This window comes from Sminthopsis crassicaudata, chromosome 1 (assembly GCF_048593235.1).
Source record: "Sminthopsis crassicaudata isolate SCR6 chromosome 1, ASM4859323v1, whole genome shotgun sequence".
In the NCBI taxonomy this organism is placed as follows: Eukaryota; Metazoa; Chordata; class Mammalia; order Dasyuromorphia; family Dasyuridae; genus Sminthopsis; species Sminthopsis crassicaudata.
In genome coordinates, this window is record NC_133617.1 from 627424192 (window position 1) to 627439221 (window position 15030).

At 38.7% G+C, this 15030-nt stretch overlaps 1 protein-coding gene across 2 annotated transcripts; it reads left to right on the top strand.

The window, feature by feature from the left end:
- The first annotated feature begins 9902 nt into the window (after window positions 1-9902).
- On the top strand, window positions 9903-14575 carry TMEM219 (transmembrane protein 219). 2 transcript variants are annotated; one of them, XM_074302470.1, is made up of 6 exons: window positions 9903-10015; window positions 11644-11851; window positions 11939-12134; window positions 13000-13241; window positions 13529-13699; window positions 14473-14575. In XM_074302470.1, the coding sequence occupies exons 2-5, from the start codon at window positions 11687-11689 to the stop codon at window positions 13664-13666; spliced, it is 741 nt and encodes a 246-aa protein (XP_074158571.1). In that variant the 5' UTR covers window positions 9903-10015; window positions 11644-11686; the 3' UTR covers window positions 13667-13699; window positions 14473-14575. The 2 variants fall into 2 exon arrangements, with proteins under 2 accessions (XP_074158571.1, XP_074158504.1); XM_074302403.1 differs by having other exon boundaries at window positions 9904-10049.
- The last annotated feature ends 455 nt before the right edge of the window (window positions 14576-15030 follow it).

Below are 15030 nucleotides of genomic sequence, written 5' to 3' on the forward strand. Positions count from 1 at the left end.
CAATTCCAATAGTGGAAAAAGTCATCCAAATACAGAGAGATTAATTTCCTTTGGAAACTCTAAGATTCTGAAATGAAACTAATGTCTTCTCTTCAAGTTAAAATGTTAGCACTGTATCATCATACAGCCCCTTCTAATTGCACAAGTACATTTACCTTTCTAGCTTCCTCTCAATTACTACTTGCATTTTAGAATTCTTTTTTTTTAATTTAAATGTTTTAAAATTAATTTTATAATTATAACTTTTTTTTGACAGTACATATGCATGGGTATTTTACAACATTATCCCTTGCACTCCCTTCTGTTCTGAATTTTCCCCTCCTTCCCTCCACTCCCTCCCCTAGATGGCAGGCAGTCCCATACATGTTAAATATGTTATAGTATATCCTAGATACAATATATGTGTGCAGAATCGAATTTCTTGTTGCACAGGAAGAATTGGATTCAGAAGGTAAAAATAACCTGGGAAGAAAAACAAAGCATTTTAGAATTCTTGCTCAGCTCTAATCTTTTCATCAGAAATTCTTCAAAGTCCTCTGCTCTAGTAAAGGTTCTTTTTTTTTTTTTTTTTTTTTTTTTCCTTGCTCAGCTTCACTAAGGAAGTTATTATTGGTGGTAACCTATATCTCAACTTTGCCTTTTATTTTTCTTAGCCAAAGGGAAATTTCCCAAAGTCTCTATTTTGATAAGCTGGAAATCCAGGATATACTGGAGATAGTGGCTCCCTCTACATGTCAACCAACTCCTTTCCAAAGTCTTTCTCTCGCTCTGGGGTCCTCTCTCAGAAGAGACCTTGGATCAGTGCATGTCCTCTCTCAGAGTTGGAAGCCAAATGAACTCACCTTTCCTAAGTACTCACCAACTTTACTCTCCACCAATGAGAAAAGTTTTAGACAAATGATCAGGTTTTAATCTTGTCTCACTCAAAGCAATTCAGAAAAAAGGTTCTACTCATCAAAGAGAACATTGAAAGGGATTTGTCCTAGGTCACATAGCTCTCCAATTCCCAGTCCAATGCTCCTGTATTCTGTATCAATTTATTCAATCAGATTCTCACTGGACATTAACTTTATATTCACCACTCTGTCTAACTATACTGGGGAAACACTTCTTTTAAGTTCCATGAAAGCATCAATATTAACCAATCTTCCTATCTCTCCCAGAGCTTAGCACTGTACTACACAAACAGAAAGCATTTAAGGGTAAAATGCACAATCTTGAAGTACAGTTTGATATAATAGAAAGAATACTGGACTTCGGTCCACATCCAAATTCCTAAATTTCCGGTTGTGTGAATTTTGACACCATTTAACTTCTCTGAACCTCAATTTCCTCAATCTATAAATTAATAACAATATTCCTTCTCCTTATAAAGCTTGAAAGTCAGGTTATAAGGCTTAAGACACATACCTTAATTATAGTAGAAGTTATAGTAGAAGGCCCAGTGTTAGAAAAGTGCTAGAAAAAAGGTATCAGCAATTTTGCATGTGTAACCAGAGAGAAAGAAGATAGCATGATGCTCAAGCCAGTATGCTTAATTCGGAGTTAGAGTTCAAATCTTTAATCTGTTACTAAATACCTCTATAGTATTGTGAAAATTGTCTATCCATTCTGAGCCTCAGTTTCCTTATCTGTAAAATAAAGAGAACTGAGCTAAATGACCTAAAAGATCCCTTCCATTTCTAAATCTATAGTCCTATGACAAAAAAAAAAAAAAAAAAAAAAAGTTCTATAGTTATCAAAGCTCTGAAGAGCTTCAAAGTAAATTGCATCAGCAAAAGTTCTCTTTGAGGTTTAGCTCAGGCATTACCTCCCCCAATCAAGTAGTTTTGCAAAACCTTAAATGAAATATAAACAAATATAAACTATTGTATCTGCTTTATATGAGTTTCTTTTATATAGATACATATATACATATATGTGTACATATGCATATACAAATATATATAAACACAAGAGAAATAGCATCTTCTCCCCAAAACTATTCCTAACTTTGCCCCAGCCAGAATCAATGTGTATGTTTATATACATGTTTCTATGTATGCATATAAATGCATATCATATATCTATATGTATATATTGATATAGGCATTTTGAGGGATAAGTAGTGTTTTAATGGGAGACAGGCAGAGAGCAGGGCAAGGAACATTATAATGAAAGAAGGGAAAAAGATGATGAGTAGGAAGAAAGAAACATTCTTGCATCATTCTGCAACTTAATAATCAAGCATCATTGTCATGTCATTGAAAGCTAACTTCACAGTATGTAATGCCAAGAATTTTTAAATGCTATAACTATTCCTACTTGAATCAGTCAAATTTTTGGTATAGAAGCCAAGAACTTCATAGGATAACATTTGTCAGGCTGCCTGCCACATTTTCTACTTTATGAATGAGGTCAAAATTCCACTTTATAGAAAAAAGAGATGCAAGAATGGACCAATAGAATCCTACTTTCTCTAGTGCTAGCTTGTAGCTATGGTGATGGTGATCAGAATCATACAGAAAAAAACTTCATTAATCCTCTGAGAACCAAAATCCTCTTGTATCCTCTTGATGTAGTAAATAGAACACTGCATTTGGAGCATTGAGAACAAGGATTCTATGGCTCAACTTTATGACTTAATGTCCAATGAACTTCAGTTTTTTCCTTTGAAAAAAAGAGATAAGAAATATTTGCACTAACCTAACTTCACAGAGTTCCTATAAAGATCAAATAAGGTAAACACCATCAAAAAGCTTTATATACATATATGTGTATGTGTATACATATGTGTGTGTGCATGTGTTTATACATATACATATGTGTGAAGAAACTATTTTTGTTCTATCATTTCAACCTCAGTGTGAAAAGAATTAGAAGACGACTTTCCTTAAATCTAGCCAATAGTCTTGGGAATACCTGAAGAGGGATAAGCAGGGATGGTTTCATTCATGTAATTCCCTTATAGATGAATCAGGGCTTGGGTCTGAATGAGAAATGAATTATACTTCTAGGGCCCCTATCTCTAGGTCAGTTGGGAGTAAAGGGAATTCAATTCAGAATGCAACAATGCAATCTGCAGAAAATGGCATAGAGGAAAAAGGATTAGCTCTGAAGTCAGAAGCTCTAAATTCCAATCCCAGCTCAACCACTTACTAGCAGTGGTGCTTTAAACAGCATATTTCCTTAACAGTAATAGTAACATTTTCATTATTTACCTCAGAGAGCTATTTATGAAGCTCAAGTGAAATAAAATATTGGCAATGTTTTAAAATCCACACTATTAGACTTGTCTACGGACCTTCCTAATACCCATATGCCTCTAGACAGCTATTCTGGCTTCAAGGCATATTTTCTGTCAGCCTCCATTTAAAACCATAGCTCATGAGTCCCCAGTAATGTGTTTTCCTTGGTGTCAGTCAGGCGCCAGCTAGATGGCAAAGAAAACTTGGAGTCAGGAACATCTGAATTCAAAGCCTGCCTCAGATACTTTCTAGCTCTGTGACTTTGGACAAATTACATGACATCTCTCAGACTCAGTTTCTTCCTCTTTAAAATGGAGATAATAATAGAATTTATCTCCCGTGTTGTATTGAGGATCAAATGAGATAACATAAAGTGCTCTGTAAACCTTACAGCAGTATGTAAATACTAGATATATGTAGCTAGGATAACTCAGATTCCTTTGACATACTGCTGAATTACTTTCCCTCATCTGCTGGTGCAATAGTCAATAAGTTATAGATTGTTATGCTATTTGTCACTGTTGTCTATTGGTTCTCAGCTGGCCACACTTAATGTTTAGTCCAATAAATTGTGTTTATTTTGTCTTTACTATTCTTTAAGGTAAGGGGTAGAGGTGGAGATAAGGAATGATCCAGCAGCTCTTTTAGCATGTGGCCTCAGAGGTTATTTTGTCATTTTGATATTTAAACCCCAAAGCCACCACTAACCAGGAGAAAATCTTAGTTTCTGATTAAATCTATCTTTTGAATACTTTTGCTCAGGGATATGAAAGTGAATGTTTAATATAATAAACAGATAGAGGGGAATGGAGGAAGAAAATGTCTTCAAGACACACTTTTAAATTTAATCTGAATTATTAACATTTTCTCCTTCATTTTCTTAAGTCTAAATAATCAACAAAACTTTGAGATGTAAAAGCTAAAACCTGAGATTTAACAAACTCAGGAATGGCTTCAAACTAGCTCCAACACACTCTAGCCTTCCCTTTTATGAAATTAACTCATTATTTGACTTAGAGTGTGAAAATGTTTTTCAACTCCTTTCTACTCCAGTGCTGCCAATTATCTTTGTGAATCACCTCAGGGAGCAACACTAAGGGCTGCTAGAGCTACAAACCTTTGTCCTACTTTCCACCCAATAACAAAGTGGCTTCTTTACCCTTCATACATAATAGTGAAAATTACTCTTACTATAATTCCACTTGAATCTGTATCTAATCATGGTGACTTTTTTATATTAGGGATTATTCTAGGCCAGAGTAAATGCTTGCTTTCATAGATAAAAGACATCCGAATATATGAAATCCTGAACAAAAAGTCCTGAGCTAATGTTAAGCTGTTCATTGTGCCTATGCTTTAGCATCTGGAAATCCAAATGAAGTAAGAATTAAATCAGAGACTCAGGTCAACAAAATTTGGCTCATTTGTTCTTTTTGTATGAGCTCATGATTACTTTTTTTAAATTTTTTATTAATTTTTATAATTATAACATTTTATTTGATAGTACATATTCATAGGTAATTTTTTTTTTTTTTTACAACATTATCCCTTGTACTCCCTTCTGTTCCAAATTTTTCCCCTCCTTCCCTCCACCCCCTCCCCTAGATGGCAGGCATTTCCATACATATTAAATATCTTATAGTATATCCTAGGTACAATATATATGTTCAGAACTGAATTTTATTGTTGTTGCTGCAAAGGAAGGATTGTATTCGGAAGCTAAAAATAATCTGGGAAGAAAAACAAAACAAAACAAAACAAAACAAAACAGTGCTCACAGTTTACACTCATTTCCTAGTGTTCCTTTTCTGGGTGTAGCTGATTCTGTCCATCATTAATCAATTGGAATTGGATTAGATCTTCTCTATGTTGAAGATACCCACTTCCATCAGAATACATCCTCATACAGTATCATTGTTGAAGTGTATAATGATCTCCTGGTTCTGCTCGGTTCACTTAGCAAGCTTATGATTACTTGTACAGGAAAAGTTCCTGAGAAGTCCAACCAAAGCCATGAAGAACAGCCTTCAAACTCTATGAGGAAAATGGACCCAAGTCTGACACATGGTGAGTCAGATTCTTTCTCCACTGCCTTTCTCTTTCCTTTGCCTTTTCCACCAATACTCAAAGATCCCAAAATGTACCCAAAGAAGAGGGAATGAAAGTTAAACAAATCAGACATGAAACATTTCTTGTACAAAAGTGGAAAAGTTGTGGGAAGCCATCTTATTTAAGATATAAAGTTGGGGGACCAAAGAACCCCCCTTATCTCTATCTTTATCTTCCTGAAACCTTGATCATCTATATCTAATATCTTTTAATACATCTCATGTGCACACACTTTAGCTTGTTAATGGGATTTCTATTTTTGCTCTTCCCTAGTGTGACTATGGATAGAATAGAAAATCACTCATTTGCATAGACCAACTGTGGCTACCAAGGACTTGAATTGATTAGAAGAAACTAAGTTCATTTTAAAATTCTTAAGACAAACAGAAATAGGTCTCATTCAAATTGCTACAGTGACTGACTCTGATTTAATTGGACCATAAATTCCACTTTATTGGTGAGACTAATTCACTTGGAATCTTGTTGGCTACACCATAGTGTACAAACTCTGGCTAGTCCAGCCAAGCTGGAAAGCTTTCAAGAATGAGCTCAGTGACTGACAGACTGTGTGTCTATTGTCTATGATTCAACCTAGCTAATTTCAAAGAGGATTTTCACCAGAGGGTGGTCCATTAGGAGATGTAATTTTTTTTATTTTTTTTTTTGGTCACAGAAACTATGAACATGGTCTACTTAAGAGTTATGATTTGCCTCATTAGAGAACATCCACACATAAGAAATTATGTAAATCTTTGAAGCATTAGCACAGTAGTAATATAAAACCATTTATCTAGATCAAAGTAAAATGATGAATGACCAAGCCTGGTTTTATTTCAAAAATATGCCAAAAAAACATACAACTACCACCCTATTAACTGGAGGATATAATGTCCCCTATACTACTTCAGTCACTGGGAAGGAGAGAGAGAGAGATTAGGCTGACAGTTTAACTCATTTCCTATAGAGCACAGTTCCACCAAATTTCAAGGTCAAAGTTCCTCTGTCATGAATCTGAACTTAAAACTGAAAAAATTTAAAACATGAAAACATGACAGACCAAAACTTTAAACCTGATTCCTGGGGCTACAAGATTTAAAGTGGAGCAAAGATGTATGGTACACACACACACACACACACACACACACACACACACACACACACACTCAATTTAGTGCATGTTGCTCATGCTGCGGGTGATCAAGACCTTCATCCTCCAGATGCCAGTGGAAAGAGAGGGCAAGAGTCCCCTTTACTGCCATGGCCTTTTCCTCTGTCATGGGACTGAGCATGGGGGCAGTATTACAAAATTAAAAGTATGGGGACTTTGAGAATTTGCTTCAACAGTTTTTCTCTCTATTAAATCACGAGACAGTGAAAAGGAAAAACAAAAGAAGGCTAAATCAAAAAAACCACCAGAAAACACTGAAAGTGCTTAGGCATTTGATAATTCTTCCTACAAGAACCTTCAACATCATAACTACAACAGTTACACCTTCTTAGATTTTAACCTGGATCTTTTGAAATCTAGGGCTCCTCTGCTGTCTTCAGGATGATAGTCACCTAGACATTTAGTTAAAAGACCAATTTCAAGTTTCTTTTTGATTCAACTTGTGAGTTGCTGCATTTTCTCCTCCATAAGGTCAATTCAACAGAAAAAAAAAAAGATTGATAAGTTGAAAAGATGTGCAATGTATAACAGCTATGGACCTCCTGTCTCCATGAAGAAGCAGGTTGAGAATGTCCTCTCAGAACTTTTCATTTGATTCCTGAATGATCTCTATAATTTTGTTGTTTATTTTTTATTTTTTTGATGTGTAGTTCTTGCCATTTACATTGTTGTAGTCACTGTGTAAATTGTTTTCTTGGATTTCTTGCTTCATATTGTATAAGTTCATGCAAGTTTTTTCCTTGCTTCTCTATATTCATCACACATATTTTATAGCTCATAAAATTCCATTATATTCAGATACAACTATTTATTTAGCCACTCTCCAATTAATGGGATCTACTTATTTTCCCAATTTGTTAGTTTTAAAGATATCACCTATTTCCATGGAATGGAAAGAGACTGCTTCCACCTACATGGTAGGGAATTCAAGATGTCTATTCCTATAGCAGATCCTTGTCATCTCCCACATGGGAACCTCTATCTTTGTGATATGGCATGTGCAAAGCCATAGAAACTAGGGGAATGCTCACCTATTAGAAAATAAACAAATTAGGTTTATAAATGAAATGCCATAAAAATGAAGAGTTTTGAGGAAAAGAGGGAAAATTTCTGTGAACTGATAATAGAGTGAAATGAGGATAAGTAGGAGGTGAACTTATATGGTAACAATATTGTGGGGGGGGAAATAACAACTTTGAAAGACTTTAGAATCCTTACTAATGTAATTAAACCAGGAATCCAGATAACTGAAGATGAATCATGTTGCCCACTTCTTACTAGAGAGGTGACAGCTTCTAAAAATCTAGAATAAGACATGCATTTTTTAAAAATGTCAATGTCAAATGGTGGGCTGTGCCTATTTGTTTTGAGAGTTTTGTTATGGTATTGGGTGGGTATTATTGCTTCAATGAGGGAACAGTAGGAGGTATAAATAGATAATAAAAAAGAAAAAAGCTGTCAATTCAATTGTCTTAAAAAAGAGAAACAATGTAAGTTCATTCTTTTTTATTGTCTTTCAAAAGTGTGGTTTTAGATTTGGGAGGGGAGTTCATATTTGAAGCCTATACACACACAGAAGGAGAGACAAACAGACAGACAGACAGACAGACAGAGAGACAGAGAGAAAAAGAGCAGTAAAACAGGTGAGTTTCAGATTGGATTTCAAATCCTTGTTTCTATTCTGTATTTCTTTCCTTGATTCTAGGTATATGGGTCCTGAGATTCCTAGTTTTGGTGGCTATTTTGTAAGCTAGATAGGTCTGAAGTCATTGAGAGGCCTAGGTGTTAGATGCCCAATATTACTCCCTATTCCCCTTCTCAGAGGAGATAACTATTATAGAAGGTAACAGTTTTGCAGATCAGATTGGTCAAAAAATAGAAATCTTGAGTTGTGGCTTGGACTGTGCAGAAGTGAAAAAAAAGTAGAGTCTCATAGGAATCTATACATTCACAAAAGAGAATAATAGAAATCAATAGAAAAGTCTGCCTGCATTTTAATGGTTTCTATGTTTGTTCATGTATCAATTTGTATGTGTTCACGTATCACTTTATGGACTTGAGTCCTTTGTTACTGTTTCATGTCCAGCAAGTATTTGTCAATGTATGCTTATGTTGTCTGCATTTTAGCTGTCACTTCATGGTAGAGGAAATGAATGAATGTTCTAGATCTGATATCTACTACTTTAAAAAAATTATTCTGTTAAACACTTTTAGGGGACATCCTAGACATGGGTCAAACCTAAGAGATTTTCCAGATGCTTCAGGAGATTGATACAAAAAGCCTGATGTTTCTCTGGAGTCAGGTTCCCCCAACACTAAATTTAATGGGAAGGGCCAAAATGAGAAAGGCCGACAGCCCAACACTCCTCTTTTATATGTAAAATTTCCAAGAATTCCCTTTTTAAAAAAAATTCTCTTCATACATTTATGTGTGTATATCATTTTTTTTAACTGTCCAAAGCCTGCAGGGATGCTGGTTTGTTTGTCCTTAGTGCTATTCACTGATCTTGGTGATCCCAGTCATCCCCACCCCAACTTTATGCTTTTGAATGAGCTGTTCACTACATCTGGAATGCACTTGTTCCTCACCTCTGCTCCCCAATATTTCAGGCTTCTTTTAAGATAAGCCCCTTCTTAATGGAACTCTTTTTGATGGCCCAGTCATTTGTCTTTCCGGGCTCAAATAATCGTATATATAAAATTGTTTATATGCTATCTCTCTTCACATAGTCGGTGCTTATTTGAAGTATGATTGGTTGATAAGCTCTCTCCCTTCTCTTCCCTCCCTCCCTTCCCCTCCCCCCCCCGAAAATTCCAAACTCTTTGGAGGCAGTTTTTGTTTTTGCATCCTCAGCTTCTAATACACTCTCTTCTCCGAGTAATTATTTAGAATAGGTTTGGATATAATAATGTGTAAATTATATACAAGTCATTAAGCCGGAAACAGGGTCTCCTGCTATGGTTGTTATTAGTCTTTGTATTGCATACCGAGGGAAGCCGCTAATTTTTGTTACCTAGATCTAGATTATAACTTCACAGAAGAAAGCTTTGGTTAAAGAATTAGACCCAAAACACTACAAAGTAGCACAGAAGTGGGGATTGAAGATCCACCCACTTACCACGTGGGAATACTTCACCACGAGGAGGGGCCAGATTGTGTGAAATGGTATGATCCAAAGGAGGGTAGAGTTCTGATCTAATGCCTGAAACAAATGAAAAATAAATGTATTTTAATTTACATAGATAATCTATAATTTTACAGATAATTTGAGTTGAAAATGATGGCTCCGTATCTATAATAATAGCCTTTTTTGGAGGGAAAATAAGATAGTAATTTATTTTATACCCCTGAATTACATATTAAAATGGTTTGATCCAGTCATAATTTCCGGAATTGAGGAAATTGTCAGTTTAGGACCTTTTTGCTGATTTAGATTGGCAATCAAGGTTAGGGGACGGAATGATTGCGCATGTGTGGTCCGCCTTTTCCTCGTCCCTAGAGTGACGTCAGGTGGGCTTCTGGACTTCATCTGAGCATTTAAAGGGTGAGAGAGCTAGGGTTTCGAGCTTATGCCCTGGAGGGAGCTGGGAGGGATGGGAGAAGGGGAAAGGAAGTCGGGGGCAAAGATGCTTTCTGAGTGCAGGCCAGTTTCCTGAGAGGGACCGTGGTTTAGAGGAAAGTAGCCGCAGATGCTGAATCCCATCCGGGTCCAGAGGTTCCATTGGTCCCTACCTGATATGTTTACAAGGATAAAGTGTGAAGGAGGGTATTGGGATCAGTCCTTCCCACTCTCCCCGGCCCCTCCTCATGCTCATTCCCAGCACAGTTACTCCGCCCCAGCGGCCCCCCACCCTCCCAACGCTGGCGTCCCGGTTTGTTGAAAAGAGCCCGTCATCTGGAAATTCAGCCTGCCTTCTGGTCCTTCCTGGGAGTAGCGGATGGCCTCGGGCGAGCCCCTTTCCCCACCTGTGTATGGGGATAACTGTTCCTTGCGCCCACCAGATTGTTAACTAGGAAGTGTTACGGAACGTATCCATGACGGGAATTGTTACTTTATTCCTTTCTCTTCTCTCTCCCACCTCACCTTTGTGTTCTTCGAAATGTCATCTTACAGACCTTTTCCTTCAACCCGTATTATTAGTCTCCCAGTTCCTTCGAGACTTCTTGACCTACTGCCAACTTAAAAACACACACACACACACACACACACGCACACCCCTCTCTGCCTCCCTCCGTCCCTCATCTCCCTTTCTCCTCTTTTCCTCTTCTCTCTCTCTCCCCCTCCCTCTCCCTCCCTTCTTTCTTCCCTCTCTCCTTCCTTCCTTCCCTCCCTTCTTCTCTCTCTTCCCCCTTTCTCCCCCTCCCCTTTCTCCTCACTCCCTCCCTCCCTTTGTCTCTTTCTCCCTCCCTTCTTTCTTCCCTCTCTCCTTCGTTCCTTCCCTCCCTCTTTCCCTCCCTCTCTCTCCATTCCCTCCCTCCTTCCTTCCCTCCCTTCTTCTCTCTCTTCCCCCTTTCTCCCCCTCTCCTTTCTCCTCACTCCCTCCCTCCATTTGTCTCTTTCTCCCTCCCTTCTTTCTTCCCTCCCTCCTTCCCTTCCTCTTTCTCCCTCCCCCCTCTCTCTCCCCACTTCTTCCCTCTCTTTTCTGTCTCTTCTTTTTCTTTCTTCTCTCTGCCCTCCCTCCATCCCCCTTTCCTTTCGCTGTGGGAGCAGGAATTATTTATTGATAGGGGTAGAACAAGCATTGGTAATTCCCTGATTCTAATGTGAATGATCTTTTCTCTAGCAAAATTGGTTTTCCTATCTATTAGTTTTGGGAGAAAGATATTGATATATTTTGCTTTACCATGTAGCCTCCTCTGAATCTCTGACCAGCTGTTTCCTGTTTTTTAAATTCAGGTGTCCCCTTCTAAGGGCTTGTTTTTGCTGATCCCCTTCCTCTTCTGTCCCCACCCTATTATGATTATTCTGTCCCTCTTCAAATTAACTTGTACTTACTTATCTAAGAAAATGTTTGTACTATGACCTCTAAACATAGTGTAAGATTGAAGGGAGAGTTGTTTCCAGCTATAGTAAATGCTTTGCAGATAACAGATATATAACACACACTTGTTTAATTGAATTTTTCTTCCACTGACAGGTTCTCAGCAGAGAGTGAGGACTAGTGCTCCCCTCACCTCCCTATGGGCAGCTGGCAAGCAGGAGAGAACCTGCAGCTCTGCCTGGCACATCGCCCACCTTTGGTTTGTGCTGCACTTGCATTGTTACTACTTGGGGCTTCAGGTCTAGGCCTTGGTGGTTTTATCCTTAATCATGGTGATGGGCTTCGAAATCCTGATATCCCTCAGGTAAGATTACTCCCTCTCATTATTTCTGCAGATCTGTTTTAACTGTCACTTTCATCTTACAATCCTTTACCACCTTTTTGCACATAGGACTGGGTCTCCTTCATGAGATCTCTGGGTCAGCTGACTCTGTGCCCTTGGAATAGGACAGCTGCAGGGAAATCACCGGGACCTGAGTCTCATACTGTGAAACTGCTGACTAGTTTAAACTTAGGAGATGATATCAAGAAGAACCGGACTCAACAACTACGGGCCACTGTCCATGGTCACCAAATGGGACTAAGTGGTGAGGGAAGAAAATGATAAGAGGGGTTAGGCATGACCTGAAAGTCTTCCTTTCTGATGGTTTCTTAGAAACATTTTCCTGCCTCTCCCAAGAATGTGAAATAACAATCCCTTACATTTGAATATAGCTTTCAGGGTATCTATATACATTATCTTGCCTGTCATTTGGAATCTGTGAAGGAAGCCTCAAGGCAAACAAATGATATTTATAGATGAGGAAATAGAGAAACCTCCTCTTCCCAGTAACACTGTGCGCCTTTCCTTTTCTTTATATAATCATAGAATGCTAGAGCTCACAAGGTCCTTAGTTACCTTATGTAATCCAACTGCTCATTTTTTCCCATTATACCTCACTGACCATGGTGTTGGTTGAGAAACTAGATACTTTGGTGGATATAAAAATATTTTCCCAAGTTATATTTTGATGGAATTTTGTTAATAAAGTTGTAAGAGAAAACTTGTTGGGTAGGAATCATCCCAGCTCTTCCACTAGACCACTGTGATATTGAGTCAATCACAACCTCTCCGAGCCTTATTTCTTCAAGTCTAAAATCTTCATTTCTCTGTGCCTCAATTTCCACTAATGTAAATGAGAGAGTTAGATAATGTGTAAGGTTTTTTCGAATTCTGACATTCTATGATTATGATTCCAAGAAGAAAAGAAAAGGAACAGTGTTAATGGGGATTGAGTTATATGGTCTTCCAGGTTCCTTCCAGTTTTAAATAAGTATTGTGTTTTTAAATTAAATTGGATGTATTTAGGTGAATATGAATGATGTAGAATATCTGCATTGGCATGTGTAGAGAATAATACTCTACCAACTCCCTAAAATGTTCCCATTTTCTCCTCTCTCTTCCTTTCCCAGGCTCTTCTGCGGAGGAGCTAATATTGATCACAACCCTGGTGCCAGTAGAGAAAACTTCTGGGACTTGCCTGGTTTTCAGTGCAGCTCCCAGAGTCCTGCCCTCCAGCCAACCACCCACATCCTGCTTGGAAGAAGGGGAGGGAGATATTGTGAATCCATATGTTGTTGAAAGTTCTAAGCCAGAAGATTGTTATGAGGTCTGGAGCCATGAGGGCCTTATTCTCACCCAGCTACTTACTATGGTAAGAGCCCCAGATTATGAGGCTTTTTTTGTTCTCTTTATCGTTTTCCTACCTCTATCATATGTGAATCTTCCTTGTTTGTGTTCCCTGAATGATTTCTTCTTAGTCTGTTCCTGAGATTTAGGACCTACTTCCCTTGTCCCAACTACCCTACCCTCCTCCTTAACACTCCCATTCTCTTCTCCCCCCTCCCCCCCATTGTTAACCTTCTGATTCATGACTGTCTAGGAGAACTTTTGGCAAGAGAAATAACCTGGTCTTTTTTCCTCTGCTCTACCGATCCTCAGGAGGAACGTGTTTTGTGTGGTTCCAGGCTTCTCTACTTCAGCTGCTTTCTTCTCTTCTTCTGTGGCTTTCTATGCTGCTTCGCAGCAGTCTGCACCCATCCTCGCTGGGATACATCTTGGCAGAGGGCCCATATCTAAACTCAATAGCTTCGGACTGTACTTTGTTTATAGGTAAGAGCCTCTACCCCCTTTTCTGTAGACCCTTCATATTGTTCAACTCAGCAGGGAAAGAAGGAGGATTAGGGTGCCTGAAATTCTACTACTAGAGATTAATCATTCAGCAAACATTTACTGAGTGCTTTCTGTGTATGCCATTGCAGATGGTAAGCACAAAGATAGAGTAGAAGAGACCCAGGAATCCTAAGACAAATTAACTCCATGATTTGGATTTGTCTGTTTCAGTTCCTGAATGAAAACAGGAACTGTTAAATGTTTGAATGTGTCTAGATATGTGGTCCTGAATTATTAAGGAAAACAGCAGCAGATCCCTAGTGACTGGTACTGTTCTGAGTGCAGAATGCACTTGATATAACATTACCACCTCACCTTTTTCCAGCCCTTCTTGACTCTGGACCTGTGCTCTATCTACCTAGCTGCCCCTTTCCAGCCCCCCCCCCTTTTAAAATTTAATTATTTTTTTTTTCCCTGAGGCTGGGGTTAGGTGACTTGCCCAGGGTCACACAGCTAGGAAGTATTAAGTGTCTGAGACTAGATTTGAACTGGGGTCCTCCTGACTTCAGGGCTGGTGCTCTATCCACTGCGCCACCTAGCTGCCCCTTTCCAGTCCTCCTTTAATGATCATATGCCTTATGTATTTGTTTCCCCAAATTCCCCTCCCAGTGTTGTTTTTTTCCCCATGAGGTAGGTGCCCAGGATATTAAAGCAAAACAGAACACAGTTCTTGCCTTTAAGCAGGTTACAATCTGATCTTTTCTTTTTTCTAGGTCTGTGATTCACATTCTGTAGGCGTATCTCCACCTCCTGAGTTGGATCAGATGGGAGGGGAGGGGGAGACTGAGGATCATTAAAAATATTTCTCTTCTGTGAGTTGGAAATGCTTTTCTGAGTATAGTAGGTGTGGTGCTAGTCTGGAAAGTGCAGACACGCGTTTCTCCACCTGGGGAAGTTGGGCTACTCCCGGAACTTTTGGGCCGGATACAGTACTACCAACAAGCTTGTTCATAGACAGCATTCATAGTATGCTTGGAGGGTCACAAAATGCTTTCCCTGGGGTTGGGGAGAGAACTGAAAATTTAGTCCAAGCACTCCCACTAGCTCTGGTTTCTTGATATGCAACATAAGAAGAAAGAGTCGAATTAGACCAGCTTTCGAATTTTTGGTTCTTTGCACTTTTTTGGCGTTCTTTCCTTGCCCAGAAGCTCTACAAATTTCAGAGTCGTCCACTTTCCCGCCTTTTCTTCCTCCGGCACACCAGTTCTTTTGACCACGCCCAATGTCTCCCGCGCAGGCGTAAATCTCAGTCTCTCGGTTCTATTTAGGCC